The sequence below is a fragment of the Hibiscus syriacus genome, unplaced genomic scaffold (genome assembly GCF_006381635.1).
Source record: "Hibiscus syriacus cultivar Baekdansim isolate YM2019G1 unplaced genomic scaffold, ASM638163v2 tig00110764_pilon, whole genome shotgun sequence".
Lineage (NCBI taxonomy): Eukaryota > Viridiplantae > Streptophyta > Magnoliopsida > Malvales > Malvaceae > Hibiscus > Hibiscus syriacus.
This window is the reverse complement of record NW_024062852.1, coordinates 118,165-129,462: the sequence shown is the minus strand read 5'-3', so window position 1 is coordinate 129,462 and position 11,298 is coordinate 118,165. Positions and strand designations below refer to the sequence as shown.

General features: G+C 33.7%; 1 protein-coding gene across 2 annotated transcripts; it reads left to right on the top strand.

Annotated features, from left to right (window-relative positions):
• Positions 1-862: 862 nt before the first annotated feature.
• On the top strand, positions 863-7,719 carry LOC120139651 (protein NLP9-like). 2 transcript variants are annotated; one of them, XM_039154814.1, is made up of 7 exons: positions 863-1,031; positions 1,339-2,561; positions 3,488-3,532; positions 3,719-4,474; positions 4,952-5,075; positions 6,263-6,820; positions 6,959-7,719. In XM_039154814.1, exons 2-7 carry the CDS (start codon positions 1,656-1,658, stop codon positions 7,378-7,380), a joined length of 2,811 nt encoding a protein of 936 aa, XP_039010745.1. In that variant the 5' UTR covers positions 863-1,031; positions 1,339-1,655; the 3' UTR covers positions 7,381-7,719. The 2 variants fall into 2 exon arrangements, with proteins under 2 accessions (XP_039010745.1, XP_039010744.1); XM_039154813.1 differs by having other exon boundaries at positions 870-1,016; positions 6,263-6,818; positions 6,957-7,719.
• The last annotated feature ends 3,579 nt before the right edge of the window (positions 7,720-11,298 follow it).

Genomic DNA, 11,298 nt, shown 5'->3' with positions numbered 1-11,298 from the left:
GTTATTTATTAATTCATATATAAGCTCATATATTTAAAGTTTATATTTCTCTTGCTTAAACAATACTTATATTTATTTTATTTATTTAATGATATAATCATTAATATTTATGTTTGATTATTAGATTTTAAAAAAATGAGATGTATTTATTTATAATTTTTTTGTTTATTATTCATAAATATATTTTTAAATGTTTGCATATATCTTTAGTTATATGTTCAATGAATATATTCATAAATATGTTCGTTTAGTATTTACAAATATATTTATTTAGTGCTCAAGAACATGTTCATTTAACATGTTTGTGAATATTAATTGATCGTGTTTATAAATATTAAACAAATAAATAGAATCTAAATTTAACAAACATGAGCATACTTATAAACAAACATGAATAAAAATTTACTCTTTCAAACTCGATTCATTTACAATTTTATAAATACTGATTTTGACTAAAAATATTTAAGGATCACTTTTGATTAAAATTATAATAGATGAATGACTAAACAGTGATGAAAATTAAAGCACCTTAACTAAATCATTTAACACTAATATCGTTATCAACTTAACACTTTGGTGATGAAAATGAACAATTTCTCTAAAGGGGACGGGTAAATTGAGAAGATATATTTGGTGATCAAAATGAATGTATGCTAAAAATTAGGTGACCGTATGTGTTTTTTACCCTTTGATCAATTACTTAGGTTCCATTGTATTTGTTTATGGATCTAAAAATTCCAATAAAAGGGAAAAGGACAACCTTTTAAGGCATCAGACATATCACAAGGTATTCGGTCTCATAGTTAACTGCTCCAATCAATCCAAGCAAAACTTTCCATTTTTAGCAAGTCTTCGAGGAAAATCCTCTTCTTCTCATTCACAGCCTCACAATCTCTTATCCAGTCACTAAGAATCCAATAAGATTTCCTTTTGTAGTAATTTCTCCTTCTATATTTCTGGGTTTTTGTTAATTACTTATTCATTTACAGAATTTCAAGGATCTTCAGATTTCATAGGTAAGGGGTAAAAGGGTATTGATTTTTACATTTCTTCTTCAATTTATTTCAGTAGAATCTAGTTAAAGGAAAAAGAGCTGCCAATTTTGATTTTTTTTTTATCTTACTTTGTTGATGTTTTATTTTCTTTTTATTGGGAACTTAGTTTGGAATTTGATATCTGGTTAATTTCACCTAAAATTCTCATTTTCATCTTTTGTGTATCTATTTTTTCATTTAGTTTTTTTCTTCTTTTTTGTTGATATTTTTTGTGTTTAAGAGGATGAATCTGAGACGGTTTTTGTGGGGTATGTTAATTGAGAACAGTGGATTTCTCTTGCAGTGATCAGCGGTGGCTTTGGAGACTGAAATATTGGTTTTCAACTTTTTCCCCTCTGGGGCAAGTTCGTCTTGCCTGTTATATTACTACTTTTAGTAACTATAACTGTTTAGTGTTTAAACAGTTTTTGGCCCAATTGAGTTTAGTGTTTGAAAGGGTGGGAAAGCTAGATGAATTTGATGGGGGGAATTCCTGGGTTATGGAAATAGATTTGGGTTTAAGGATTAAAGTGTTAGGCTAAGTGGAAGCTTTTTCATAGAACTCTGGCATTTTCTGATTTCAGGTGAAAGTGGGGTCGTTTAGTTTGTTTTGTGAGCAAAATGGACTCCCCCTTTTCATCTAAAGAGAAAGGGAATAATAGTTGGGTTCCTCCCAGAGCTCAGATGGAGGGTTTGGGTGGCACTGGCAGGACCAGGAATTCACTTTCAGAGGATCCTTTTAACTTTTCAGACCTCATGAACTTTGATTCGTATGCTGGGTGGTTTAATAGTCCTTCAGCAACAGATCAGGTGTTTGCTTCCTTCAATTTGTCCTCCTATCCGTCCTTGCCCTATACCTCTTTCGATTCACTACCTATCACAGGACAACATTCTGGAACCTTTGTTGAAACTTCTGACGCATTGAATGGCATGGATGGTTCTTATAGTTGTGGGGACAAACTGGTGTTCCAGCAAACAGATACACACATTGGTAATTCATTGGTTCCATCTGAAGCAGAATTAGGTTCTTCGGATTTGTCTAATCCATTGGTTTCTATGCCAACTAGACCCTCACTTGATGAGAAGATGCTTAGAGCACTGTCCTTGCTTAAGGAGTCATCTGGAGGGGGCATTTTGGCACAAGTTTGGGTTCCAATCAAGCAAGGAGATCACTATATGCTGACCACTTCTGAACAGCCCTATTTGCTAGATCAGATGCTTTCGGGTTATCGTGAAGTTTCAAGGACATATATCTTCTCTGCAGAACTGAAACCGGGTTCTTTCCCCGGGCTTCCTGGTCGTGTTTTTATCTCTAGAGTTCCTGAATGGACTTCTAATGTAATCCATTACAGTAAGGGTGAGTACTTGCGAGTTACACATGCTGTCAATTACAAAATCCGTGGTTCCATTGCCTTGCCAATTTTTGAACCTCCTGAGATGACTTGTTGTGCTGTGCTGGAACTTGTCACTATGAAAGAGAAACCCAATTTTGATTCAGAAATGAAAACTGTCTCCCTTGCACTCCAGGTTAGTATCTGCTATTTATGTTTCTGCAATTGAAAGGTTGCATTTATGGGTATGAACCTTCACTAACTCTTCATTTTTTTTGAAAAATGTGAAAACTGTGTTAGACATATTCATGTCAGACATGGGCATAAGGATATGACTTTCCTAAGATCCTTAAGATATATGGAGAAACTAAGAGAAACCTGGACATACTCTTGTCAGACACATATTTGTACTAGAGAGTTATTAGTTAACACCCGAGTCTGTGAAACATAGTTTGATTGACTGTTTCCTGTTCTCTGTAACTCCCCAAACATATCCTTATTGCTCATTTGGCTATCTATGACTCGTTTAAACTTAAACTAATTTTTAATGGATGACATGAAGAAGAGTAATAAGGAGGTAAAATATTACTGACTAATAATTTGCCAGAGTTTTTCTTCCATTCTACATCTCTCGTTAACCCATATTTTCAGTTTTTTTGCAGCAAAATATTATTTTCTTTGCATATTATTTATAAGTACATCTACTTGCTACTGCTGAACAATAATGCATTTTCTGCTAGAAATTCTTGCATTTTCAGATATACCATCATGTTTGTAAATGGAAACTCTGGAGCTTTTGATCCATAGAAACTGTAATTAATGACAGATAACTTCTTTAGTTCTCTTGGATGAGGTGGAGTTTGCATTATTAATGCTAGAAGTTGGTTTAGCAATGTTAAAAATGTAAGATAAAATTATAGCTAACATCTGATATTCAACCTTTAGGTGCCATGCTATTGTTGAATGAGGGAAGCTACTGGTAGTATATGTTATATACCTAATATTATATTACTAAAAGAATGAATATTCCTTTAAAGTAAATCATGTATGGATTTTAAGGTACTGAACTGTATTAGTTATGTATGATATCATGAAATTTAAGTTGAACCCTATTATGTGCAGGCTGTGAATTTAAGGACCTCCGCTCCTCCACAACCTCTTCCTCAGGTGCATTAAAACTCTGAATGCATTTAACTTCAGCTGTTATAGAAAAGGCAATTTTATGTTAAATTTTGTGTTTGTGTGTATTTAAGTAAAAACAAGATTGGGTGTTTTTTCATATTGGTTAACTGAATAAAAATTGTGGTACTGTACATTTTCTCTAAGGCCTCTCCTTCCAATTTTTTCCCTCAGTGCCTCTCGAGGAACCAGCAAGCTGCATTAGCTGAAATAACTGATGTTTTACGTGCTGTATGTCATGCACATAGTTTGCCCTTGGCTCTAACATGGATTCCTTGTAATTACACTGAGGAAGCTGTGGATGAAATTTTAAAAATACGCGGTGGAGAGGGTAATAAACATCAGGAGGGTAAGTGTGTCTTACGTGTTGAAACTACAGCCTGTTATGTTAATGAAAGGGAGACGCAGGATTTTGTGCGTGCTTGTATGGAACATTATCTTGAGGAAGGAAAAGGTACAGCTGGAAAAGTGCTTCGGTCTAAGCATCCATTCTTCTCTACTGATGTGAAGACTTATGACATTAGTGAGTATCCGCTTGTTCATCATGCACGCAAGTGTAACCTGAATGCTGCCGTTGCCATCAGGTTGAGGAGCACCTACACTGGTGATGATGATTATATATTGGAGCTTTTCCTTCCTATTAACTTGAAAGGAAGTTCAGAACAGCAACTCTTGTTGAATAACCTCTCAGGTACTATGCAACGAATCTGTAGGAGTTTGAGAACAGTTTCAGATGTGGAAATTATTAGAGAAGGGCCAAAAATTGAGGTTCAGAGGGAAGCAATCTCAAACTTCCCCTCATTGTCTATATCTAGGAGGGGTTCGGAAATGGAATTATCTGCTGATAGTGAAATGAAATCTAGTGATAGAGTTCCCAATGTATCGATTTCAAGAAGTGATGGAAAGGAAGCTGATGGTCCTCGTGAACAGGTACCGTGTTGAATGTTCTTTCCCTTTTGATGGATGGCTTGGGTACTTGACTTGTGAAACACATATATAAAACAAAAGAAGTCTGGAAATTTGATTTGAACGATGCATCAAGACAAATGAATTTCATGATCTGAGATCCATTTTCTGATAACTGTTGAGTTGAATAAGATACTATCTTTTTCCTGTAATAAGATACTTATGTTTACTAGTAATAAGGATTGGCTGTCTCATTGAAATCGAAGAATCAGCAGTTATGCTTGCTTACTTTGAGCTTAGCAAGTCTTCGAGCTCTCTTGAAATAATCAATATGCAGTTGTGTTTCCTGTTTTAATTTCATTTAACATGATTGGTATGTATGAGTTTTTGTGTGGGAGTATATTCAACTTATTTCCTTTATTTAGCTGCGATGTTCGATGTTGTACCGGCTTGTGTGGACAATCTTATGTGGTTAAGTAATATCTCATTGCATATTTATAGGCAATGAGCGGACCACGAAGGCAGATAGATAAGAAGAGAACTTCAGCAGAAAAGAATGTTAGCTTGAGTGTTCTTCAGCAGTATTTCTCAGGGAGTCTAAAGGATGCTGCAAAAAGCCTTGGTGGTAAGCCTTGAAGTTACTTGTTTATATACATCATTAGATTACTATAACATTGGTTCCGATCAGGTTTCTGTAAAAGTTTTTATGTTTGTTGACTTTGTAAGATTTTGCTTATCTTACTTTTGGAGAAAGACGTAATGAGAAGGCATATTGTTGTATGAATTTCATATCAATAAAATGATGTACTCTTTTCCTCCGTCCGCTAGTTGTTCCTTACCTCTTCAAAAGGATCAATTATGAAGGGGGTTTTTAATGAGACCTCCAACTTTTATCAAAAAAAAAAAAACTTTTGGAGAAAGACTGTATATAAAAGCATTAAATATGTGAGTTTATATATTTTTTGTGAGATTGAATTTCTGAACCTCTTTAAATACACAAGTTTCCTATAAGATTTTCTGTATGGTTCGGTACTATTATTTTTACAAATTACTTGGCAATCTTGTCATCTTCTCTAAGTAGGTAAAATGAATAAGATTATTTCTAGTAACAATAGGTTGTTTGGTACTGGCTGTGTATTGTTGTTCTGATTAATAAAATTCATAGGCACTCTTTTCCTCCTTCCAATGTCCTTCATGTTACTGTTATAACATGGAGGGTATGAAGGGGTTTTTTAACGAGACCTAATTTTCTATATAAAAAAAAGATTATTTCTAAGTTTTAATAAACTTGAGCTATGTTACTTAGTATGAGTGATGGATAATTGTATGTTTCTGCCATATGTATGTTCAATATTTTCTTTGTTTTTCATGTATTTAGAGGATCCTTGGAGGGTCATATTAGTACACTCATGTTTAGATATGCCTCAGACACGGACACTTGAAGGAAAATAAAGAGCTACAGTAGAGTAACATTGACATAAAAACCTCCAAAATCCTATCATACTGTATAAAACAGTATCTGAGCTTAATCTTTTTACAGATAGGAGATTCTTTGAACAAAATCACAACTGAAATGTATTTTGTCTCAATCCAAGTACATACTGCAGAATTGTTGTTTATTCATGAAGAATCTATGAAACTAGATTTTTATTTTATTTTATCATTTAGTCTATATGCTTTAGAAAATAATTCTGAAATTGGGTATAATGAACATATGCAAGTTTTGGATTTCATTTTCAAGCAGTAAAGTGAACCCGGTTCATGCTCTGTATTTTGATCTATGATTGACCTTTGGTTTCCTGCTCCTTGTAGTTTGCCCCACTACACTGAAAAGGATATGTAGACAACTTGGGATCTCAAGATGGCCGTCTCGAAAGATTAACAAAGTGAATAGATCATTAAAAAAAATACAAACTGTTCTCGACTCTGTGCAAGGGGTGGAAGGAGGATTGAAGTTTGATCCATCAACAGGAGAGTTTATTGCAGCAGGTACCATCATGCAAGAAGTTGATACCCAGAAAACACTACTACTCTCCGATAAGAACCTTCCCGTCCAAATTCTTGAACTGGTTGGTCAAGAGAAATCATCAGCGTCACTAGAATCTTACCCCGATGAAGAAAATTCAGTGGTTAAGTTGGAGGAAGACGAGTGTTCCTTTGGTGGAAACAACGGCAAGGCTGCAAGGAGTGTGCTTGTTCCAAATACCCGTGATGAAGTAAAAAAATCTAGCATCCCTCTTATTGATTGTAGTGATGACTCTAAGTCGGCTTCTCTAGATGCAGGATCATTCCAGGCAGGTAGCATTGGCACCACCCCTTGGACTTGTTCAGAAAATGGAACCATTGGTTCTTATTTACGAAAAGGGCATATCAGCTGTCTGAACAAGGAGAATCTGAAGGTAGAAGACTCAAACTCCCATTTCATGTTTCGGGGTTCGAGCTCCTTGGCTGCTGCTGCTGAAATAGATATTGGGAATGCCGAAGAAAACCACCAACCTGCTTCTTCAAGCATGACAGACTCTTCAAATGGATCTGGTTCAATGTCACATGGAAGTTCATCAAGCTCTGAAAGTTTTGAGAAGGCTAAGAATTCTGAAGTGAAGACAATCTGTGTTGATAGCAGCTCAAAAATTACTGTGAAAGCTACGTACAAAGATGATACAGTCCGTTTTAAGTTTGAGCCATCTGCTGGGTGCTTTGAACTATATGAAGAAGTTGCGAGGAGGTTCAAACTTCAAACTGGGACATTCCAACTCAAGTATTTAGATGATGAAGAAGAATGGGTAATGTTGGTTAGTGACTCAGATTTACAGGAGTGTCTGGAAGTTATGGAATACGTCGGAACGCGCAATGTGAAGTTTCAAGTCCGTGATGTGCTTTGTGCTATGGGCAGTTCTGGTGGCAGCAACTGCTTTTTGGGTGGAAGCTAATAGCCAATTGCGAGGGATGCAATCTCATAGTGATTCCTCCAACTCTATCCAGGTTCTATTCTTAGAAGGGAAGATGTAATTCTCTAAAAGAAGGCTTTCTACATTGATGTGTTACTCGATTCGCTTCCCATGGTGTTCCAAAATAAATGGTTGCTCGGCTCAACGATGCTGTTCTTGGATTATTGAATGAGTTCATAATATATGTTGTTTTATAGGTTTGTGGACAATAGAAATTCTTAGGGGGTATAGCAAAGGGCATTTATTTTTATTTGAACTTCGATAGTTATATTTAAAGGGAAACATTCAACCTATATGAAAAAATTGTGACCCCTCATTTGTTGAAATCCAAGTCCAATTATATATAAGCCAATACCACAAACGGAAGTTGTATTGCTTTGAGCATGGATTGATGAAAAAAAATTAAATTAGAGGTGAATAATTTTGAGTATTTATTGACCCTTTTTTAATAAGATTTTACCAATAATTGCGGTATTAGAATTTAACAGCCAAATCCAGTATTTTATAATTTTTATTTGAACCAATTGAATCGAAGTTGAAGATCCAACCTATTTGATTCCTGGTCCGATTTTTCAACTCTATAAAATTGAATAGTGTAAAAAAGTATCTTTTTTTTTGGATTTAATTTTTTTTTGATTTTGGATAATATATTTGTATCAAAATATTTCAATTAACTAATTAATTCAATAAAAAAAACTAATATATCCTTAATATATAAATCATTTTGTTGTTAGGTAATGTTAGTTCTGCATGTTTTCTTAAGCTTCTTTCCCGTAGGAAAAACATGAGATTCAAAGAAGAAAAAGGAGCAACAAACAAGAAGAATTTGAAGTAAAAGTGAAAAAAAAGAGCCACCAACAAAGGAAAACAAAGAAACAGAGCATGCTTTTGTCATTGCAACAAAACCATGAAAACCAACATCAAAGGAGAAGAAGATCAGCCTAAGAAAGAAAGCCTTGATTCCAGATTCAGCCAAACCCTCAGAAATGTCCAAGAGTACTTCCTTTTTTACTATATTCCTATTCCCCATTTCTCTTTCTTTCTTCCTGTGTTTTCTGTTTCTCATTGTCTTGAATCTGGATTCTCCTACTTGTGTTTTTCTGTCATTGGATTTGGATACACTTTTGAGAAATATGTTCGGATCTTTCGAATTTCAATTCCAGTTATCAGGTCATGTGGAAGGATTTTCCTTTTCGAGGACAAATTTTGTTTTCCCATAACTTTTCGTTTCTTTTTATTGGGTATAAATTGTTGGAGTTCGCAGTTAGATTTAAGGACCCTTATGGTTATTTAGTTCAGACCCCTCGAGTTCTGCTTGATTGTATAATCCCAGTTTCTATTTATCATAGAAGATGATTCTGTGTTTGAAATCTTTTTCCCTCTTAACGCCTTTATGTTGGGATTTTCGGAAAATCGAATCACAATCGGAACGGTTTGAAAAGAGGGGTCGGAACGGTTTTGTGTTTAGGGAGTAAAGAGATTAAAAGATAGAAAATAGCACATCGATTTATAGTGGTTCGACTTTCTCAACCAAAGTCTACATCCATTACCTTAACTCCTCATCAAGGATTTTCCAACAAATTCACTAATTGTTCTTTCTTTTGAGGACATAGAGATAACCTTACAACTCTCTAGTTTTTCCGGGCTAAACTAGAACCTTTCTCATTTACGAAAGGATAAGAAATGTAAACAAGAAAACCTCTCTAAGGTAGGTGTTTATAAGAACAAAATATTTACAAGAGAAAGATGAAATAAGAATGAAAAACTCTTCTCTTGTGTTTGATTGTTTGGATAGTTGTTCTCTTATTTCTTCAAGTGTCTTTAGCTTGTATTTATAGCTTGGAATATGTTTGATGTCGTATATAACCGTTGGGATGTTTTGGAGCCGTTTGGGGATGATTTTTCTACTCAAAAATGCTGCCCATAACATGGTGCATCGGTGCACTATCAAGGTGCATCGATACCCCTTCATTAAATTCAAATAAACTAGTCGTTACTAGTTGTTGCAGTCTTGGTGCATGGATGCACAGTAGGATGCATGGATGCACAGTATGATGCATGGATGCACAGCAGGGTGCATCGATGCACTAATTGCATTCGAAATGGAGTGCATGGATGCACTGCATGGTGCATCGATGCACTAGTGGCAACTGCATGGTGCATCGATGCACTAGTGGCAAGTGCATGGATGCACTACAGGGGTGCATGGATGCACTGCAGGGGATGCATAGACGCACTGCATGAGTGCATAGATGCACTTTGACACCCTTTAGCATTTTTGCTCAAATCCGAATTTAATGGACTTTGAATTATTTTTGAAACCTTTTTAAAATTTCGAATAAATTCAATTCAAGTCCAAAAATATTTTGCCTTAAATTTGTTATATCGAAACATAATTCAACAATATCTCCCTTTTTAATATAACAAAACATTTGAAAAATTGTTTTTGGCAAAACTCCCCCTTAATAAAATGTTTAATAAAAAAGATATCAATTATTACCAATTGTTTGAAAATATATGAAAATGTTAAGTTCCCCCCTTTTTCATTAAAAATTTGAATTTTTCAAATTAAACTTCTCCCCCTTTTTGTTATATAAAAATAATTTAATCTTTGAAGTTCAAAATAACTTTGGAGAGTAAGTAGTAAATTTGACATTTTAAAACTTATTTGAAAAATCAAAGCTCCCCCTCAATAAATGCATTTCAAACAAAATTTAGCTTTAAGAACTTGACACTTAAACAAAATTGAATTTCAAAAAAGAATAACAAACATATTAGTAGTATATGAAATTCAATATATCTAAGTCTAAAATACTTTATGCAATATTAATTATTGAAATTAAGTGCATATGCATAAAGTTTTCTAGAAATGTTATGCATTTGAAAATTTTGATATCAATTGTTAGAGAGATATCATTTTCATTTAAATCACATGCATAAACATTTAAATTTAGGTCAAAAATTTAAAATTTGTAAAATCAAAGTTTTTGAAAAATTGATATCAATTGTTAGAGAGATATCATTTGCATTAAAACCAATTTTGACCAAAATTTTATTATGATGAACTAAAAATAAAAAAAATATTAAAAATTTAAAATGTTTATCATAACCATTTTTTTAACATACATGAGATTAAAACAATACATAATCATTTAAAATCAAAACTCATGCATGCATAAAACCTATGAGCAACCAAATAATTAAAATTAAAAACATTAAGCTTAGAGGTTACCCATTCTTTTTCATGTATGGTTAGAGCATATTGAATATCATCATTTTCATCACCATTGCTCTCACACACCTACAAGAGACATTTAAGTAGATTTTGGTATCCAAATTGCTTTGGATCCTTGAACGTTAGTTTTAATGCCCCTTGTTCCTTTCGGAACCCATACTTGTCTAATTTTAAAACGTTTTCCTTTCTTCAAAGGACAAGTATGTTCCTTATGACCATGATAATGACAATGTGAACATATTGTCATTATTGAACTAGATGAATTATTTAAAATGATTTATTTTTCTTTTGTTAAACATTCAAGCTTAACTTTCAAATCGAAATTTTCTTTTTCAATACTTTCAAATTTCATTTTTGAAAGCTCTAACTCTTTTCTCAACATTTCATTTTGATTTTTCAAATCTGTTTTAGCTTTCAAAAGAAGATCATTTTTAACAATAAATTTAGAAATCAGATTTTTATATTTGGAGTTCATGGTCTCAAACTCCGAAAATAATTCATCATAGGCATCTTGTAACTCATTAAAAGAACGTAAATTTAACTTATTTGAGTTTGAAGATACCTTTGGCTCTGTTAGAGCTAATAGAGATATCACCGGAATTTGTTCTTCTTTCTCGTCTCTATAGATTTCCTCGAGCTTATTCCAAAGCTCCTTGGCACTTGAA

Bases quoted from the DNA above. Each gene is read 5' to 3' on its own strand.
- LOC120139651 (XM_039154814.1), top strand. From the start codon at position 1,656: ATGGACTCCCCCTTTTCATCTAAAGAGAAAGGGAATAATAGTTGGGTT. The intron at 5,076-6,262 runs GTAAGCCTTGAA...TGCTCCTTGTAG, and splicing joins TGCTGCAAAAAGCCTTGGTG to TTTGCCCCACTACACTGAAA. The intron at 6,821-6,958 runs TCAGCTGTCTGA...CTGCTTCTTCAA, and splicing joins TTATTTACGAAAAGGGCATA to GCATGACAGACTCTTCAAAT.